Source organism: Sabethes cyaneus, chromosome 3 (genome assembly GCF_943734655.1).
Source record: "Sabethes cyaneus chromosome 3, idSabCyanKW18_F2, whole genome shotgun sequence".
Classification (NCBI taxonomy): Eukaryota; Metazoa; Arthropoda; class Insecta; order Diptera; family Culicidae; genus Sabethes; species Sabethes cyaneus.
Window position 1 is genome coordinate 216,023,994 of NC_071355.1, and position 5,311 is coordinate 216,029,304.

At 37.5% G+C, this 5,311-nt stretch overlaps 1 protein-coding gene across 1 annotated transcript; it reads left to right on the forward strand.

Annotated features, from left to right (window-relative positions):
* Window positions 1-2,328: 2,328 nt before the first annotated feature.
* LOC128740700 (facilitated trehalose transporter Tret1-like) lies at window positions 2,329-3,776 on the forward strand. The gene is made up of 2 exons (XM_053836263.1): window positions 2,329-2,386; window positions 2,458-3,776. The coding sequence occupies exons 1-2, from the start codon at window positions 2,329-2,331 to the stop codon at window positions 3,774-3,776; spliced, it is 1,377 nt and encodes a 458-aa protein (XP_053692238.1).
* The last annotated feature ends 1,535 nt before the right edge of the window (window positions 3,777-5,311 follow it).

Here is a 5,311-nt window from a genome sequence, read left to right on the forward strand (position 1 = left end):
AAACGAGAACAGAAAACCAGAACGAGACAGAAAACAGGAGATGCACGACATAAAAAGAGGAAAAACGGAAGAAAAGGAGTTAACAGGACAGAAAATAAAGAACAGAGTGGAATAGAGGAAAAATGAGCCTGAAAATGGAAGAAAAAAGACGAACAACGGAATTGAAAAAAGAGAAAAACAAGAAGAAAATCAGGAATGAAAAGCGCGATAAACGAAGCAGGACAAAAGGAAAAGAGGAAACAGCGAGTATAAAAAGGAAAAAACGAGAGAAAGAGAAAACGAAACAAATAGACAGAAGACGATACAAAAACCAGACCGAAAATGTGTGGAAATAATAAAGGATAAGTGGGAAAACGTGACAGAAAACAGGAGAAACCAAAAAGAAAATGAGGAATACCAAGACAGAAAAAAGAAAGTCGATAAAGGAAACGAGGAAAACAGAGAAAAAAGGTCATACGGGATATAGAAGAAAAAAAGTGGAACAGAATGGGAATTGGATGAGAACAGAAAAACAGAAAATATGGAACAAAGATATAGGTGAAACGGGAGAGAAAAAGACGAAAAGCGGGAGATAAGAAAGGAAAATCGCAGAGCAAAGGGATAAACGGAAGCGAAAAACAGAATAATCGTGACAGAAAAGGAAAAAAATTAGCTAAAAGAGGAAAAACGGAGAAGACGAACGGGAAACGAGAAAAACAATCATACAAAACGAGCGACAAGCAAGAGGAAAACAGGACTAAAAACTTAAAAATATGGGACAGAAACGAAGAAAAATGGAATCATGAAACAGAAAAACGGGAGAAAAAGAGGGAAACGAATCAAAAAATAAGATAAATGAGAACAAAAATCAATAAAAAGTTAGAGAAAAGAAAAACAGTGCGTTTTACCACTGGAAGGAAAAGAAAAGAAGAAAAGGTACAGGAAAGTGGGACAAAAAGTGGAAAAACAACACTGGAAAACGGCCGGTGTACATGTCCAAGTTCAAGTTCAATCCAATTCTAATTTCTTGTCTATTTTCAAATATCTTGTCTTAAGTCTAAGTTAAATCTAATTTACTTCCAATTTAAAGTTCAATTTCGAGCATAATTTCAAATCTAAGTTCAATTTCAACTTTAATGTTAGGTCCAATTTCAAGTCCAGTTTAACTCCAATTTGCAAGTCTAATTTCAAAACTTCCAATTCTCTGTTAAGCCCGAATTCGCGTAAATAATGTGGGATGGAAACATTATTCCAAATGTATAATATGTATGTCCAATTTTAAATTTAATTTTAAGTTCAACTTTCAGGTCAGCTTGAAATAAATTAAACTGCAAAAACATATTCAAGCATTTGCTGAAACGGGCAAGTTTTATTTCGATAATTTTGGTTGCTACTTTCTATACAAACATTCTTGTGTATGGTGTTAAGAAGTTTATTTTGAAGGATTTATGGATTCGCAATTATGATTCCACCGAACGTCCATAGTAAGTTTGACATTTATTTAATCAATTTTATTTAAATGGTATTCCTTATTCTTCATCTAACTGATCACTGACTTAGTGAATATGTAATTATTTATATTATTATGCATATTATCAAGTGACTCGGAGAAGGTAGTAATTACGAATCGGTTCGTGAATTTGGGATTAACGACTGAACAATACACTAGTAAGGAATTCCGAAGAAAAACCAAGGAAAATCCATCAAACTTTTAGTAATAAGCTATCGACTGCATTAGTCAATAAATTAGCTTATCAGCTGTACGCTATCAACAAAACAAAAAACTGCTAAAATTATCTGCTATTATTCGGGTTGATTATCTTTTGTTGTCGGTCATAAAAAGTTGTGGATTGCGGGACTTTATCTTTACTTAGAGCAAATTTGAAGGGAGATTACGTCTTTCTTTAGTTTAGTGTGAGGCATGTATAACTAATATATAAGCAAAATAATGTTTTCATTTGTCAACTGTCTTTTCGTTGTATCATTGTTTTAGGCTTACTTGTACATTTTACTGTGAACTCATATACTCCCACCACTTTCTCCACGTTTATAGTCTCATGCCGACCTGGCCGATATCTGAGCTTTTGGTAATAATCGTTATCTTTTTGACCCGAAACTGCTGCTATCGACATTAATTGCCACTCCTTGCTATCTGACAGCAATAAACTGACCCAATTAGGTTGTAAATTGTTGTTTGCAGCATTCATCTCACTTCAGTACACAAACAAACTCAATTTCGCCCACCCAATCAGTTGTAGGTACTGTTCATTACACCAAAACCCGTTGTACATAGTAGATTGATTGAACGAAAAGTCCGGCTAATAGGTTGATGGCCACAAAACAGTTTCGATGATTGTTCGTCCGAATTGGTCCAAATACCGCAATGAGTACTTTGCATCGGTTGCAGGTTGGTTGCATTTAAATTATATCTCTAGAGTAAATCAAAAGTTGACCAACATATTTTTTCCTCCCCGCTAGCAACATTATCAGTGTTCATGGTGGTCACCACCAATGCGTGGTCTTCGCCGGCACTGGTCAAACTGCAGTCGGAAGATTCGCCCTTTCCGGTGACGCTGGATGAAGGTTCGTGGGTGGTGGCGATACAAGCTATCGGAGCGGTGCTTGGACCTATTGTTGCTGGATTATCAGTGGATAGAATCGGCCGGAAGGTTACTCTTTTGGGCACTATTATCCCCATCATTGCCGGGTGGGTACTGGTTGGAGTAGGAGACACAGTCGCATATTTGTATGCAGCACGCTTCATGTTTGGAGTTTCCTACGGGACAGCTTACTCCGTATCGCCCATCTACCTTGGAGAGATAACGTCAGACACTATACGAGGGTCCGCTGGAACGCTGATTACGGTACTGGCGAAGATGGGTTATTTGGCGGTATACTGTGTGGGGCCATACGTGGAGTACCGGACGCTGGCGTGGCTTGGAATGGTTGGTCCAGCTTTGTTCGTATTCTGCTTTATATGGATGCCAGAATCACCAATACATCTTCTAGCTAAAAATAACGACGAAGCGGCTCAGAAGAGCCTCTCCTGGTTACGACGTTCTTCTACCGTGGTTGATGAATTGGCGACGTTAAAAGTTTCCGTGCAACAATCACAAAAGGAACGTGGCACAATTATGGAGTTATTTTCGCCAGTCTACCGTAAAAATATCGGCATCACTGTAATGTTGGTATTTGGAATGCAGATGACTGGAATGTTAGTAATTCTTGGATATGCTCAAACAATTTTCGAAAAAATATCAACTGACCTAACATCAGCGGAAATGTCCATCGTATTGGGAGTCGTTCAGATGGTTGCAGCAATTTTTCCAGCTGTGCTTGTCGATCGAATGGGTCGTCGTCCTTTGATGCTGATTTCAACCTTCGGAACCACACTTGGTTTGGCAACCTGTAGTATTTACTTTGCAGTAGACGAAATAAATGGTGCTTCCGAACTCGGCTGGATAGCTTTCACTTCACTGCTAGTGTACATTGTGTCGTACAATTTGGGTTTATCTACGGTATCTTTTTCGATTATCAGTGAAATTTTTCCGAAAAATATTCGCGCATATGCAACGGCAGCTTTCGTCATGCTCGGTGCCGTAATAGTATTTGGTTTGGCGAAATTATTTCAAGTTACGCTGGATGAAGTGGGTCCCTGGTTGCCATTTGCGATATTCGGCTGCTGTGGTGCCATTGCCTGTGTGCTTATCTACCTTTATATTCCGGAAACCAAAGGAAAATCCCTGGATGAAATTCAGGTTATTCTCGCCGGGAAGCATTCGAAACATCAGTATTAGTTTTTAAACTAGTTGCAGTACAGATCAGTGGAAGCAAAATGAAAATCTATATATTCGGTAAAGTGAATTTTACAGATTAGATAGAAACCAAAAATTCGGTTCACACGGTTCGCAAATTTAAATTTTGTCACCACAGCAAACTTTTGAAGAAGTTTTGTAGAACACTCTAAAATGCTTGATAGCTTTAAATAATTTTCGTCAGCTGTTGTCAAGTTATAACAAATTAAAAAAAAAATTTCAACCATTTAGGCGTAATACAAAATTTTTTGTAACAAACTATTGTACAATACTGTAATGTCAATCACTGTGTCTAACAATAATTAAACTGTCATATTTGGTTCATTGGGATGAATATGACACTAAAATGACTCTTCAGTTAAACGCGTTTCTCTAACACAGACCTCAGAATAGAATACTAAATTACTAAGCAGCTTGCAGCTTCTACTTATAGACACTGGGGAAACCTGCAAGTCGTAGGCGAAATACGTATCTGTCAAGAATAAAATATACATACTACAATTAAACTGGATGAGTTTTCTTTTTATTTAAACTCCAGATCACTTACTAAAGTAAACCAGAAGAATAGAAAACTGTCGAGCTTGCATACATTCGGTGCAATAGGGGGCAAATTTACCCAAATCGTAACTTTCGGTACTATCGCTAACTGGAGTAAAGAAGAAATAAATGATAACCCGGCGAAGAGGACTTAACAAAATTCTAACAGACTATACTATTTTGTTACCGATATTTCTAACAACGAGGGATAAAAACTAGTGTAAAGAAGTAAAATAATAAAATAAGTAAAATGCATCAATTCAATAACTGTTTTGTAACTGCCCAAGTAACAAATATACACTCAAGTCGCTTTTTACGCGAAGGATACGTTCCGCGTTTGTCTGTCTGTTTGTCCATTGCACAGTGGGCAGAATCCACCGAAAAAACGAAACTTTTTATTGCCGCTGTTTTAAGAGGTTAAAAGTGACTTTTCTCATGTAATAGCATAGGTTTAATTGTCGTAAAGAATCTTCGACCCTTTGGAACGGGGAGATTCGGTCACTTTTTCCTGAAAACAAGTTAAAACTTTGGAGCGAACCAGCTACCGGTTGAAAGTCCCATTAAAATAGTAGATAAATAAATAATCAAATAAAGAAGTAAAGTTTAAATTTTGATGTCGTCTTATCCAACCAATCGCGAAGCTTGGATCCCTAGTTGGACAGTGCTTCATTATTTTCAATTTTTCTTTTCAACATTCAATAAGAATCAATAGTGTTCTTTCGAGGTCGACGCGTAGAAGATTTTCTGATCGGTTAGTGCAAAAATATAGGAAACTAGCTGAGTGCCCGATCTTACTCGGGGAGCCTTTGTCTCACAGCCACTTGTACATGGGTTATTGTAACCGAAATGCTTATAATGCAACAATACAACGCTTGTTCCTCTTTCGGACGTTCCTCCCTATTTGTCAGCTCCCCCTCTTTTGTCTACCCGGCCATCTGCACATCTGTTTTCTTTACGGAAATCTCTGTAAAACCCTATAA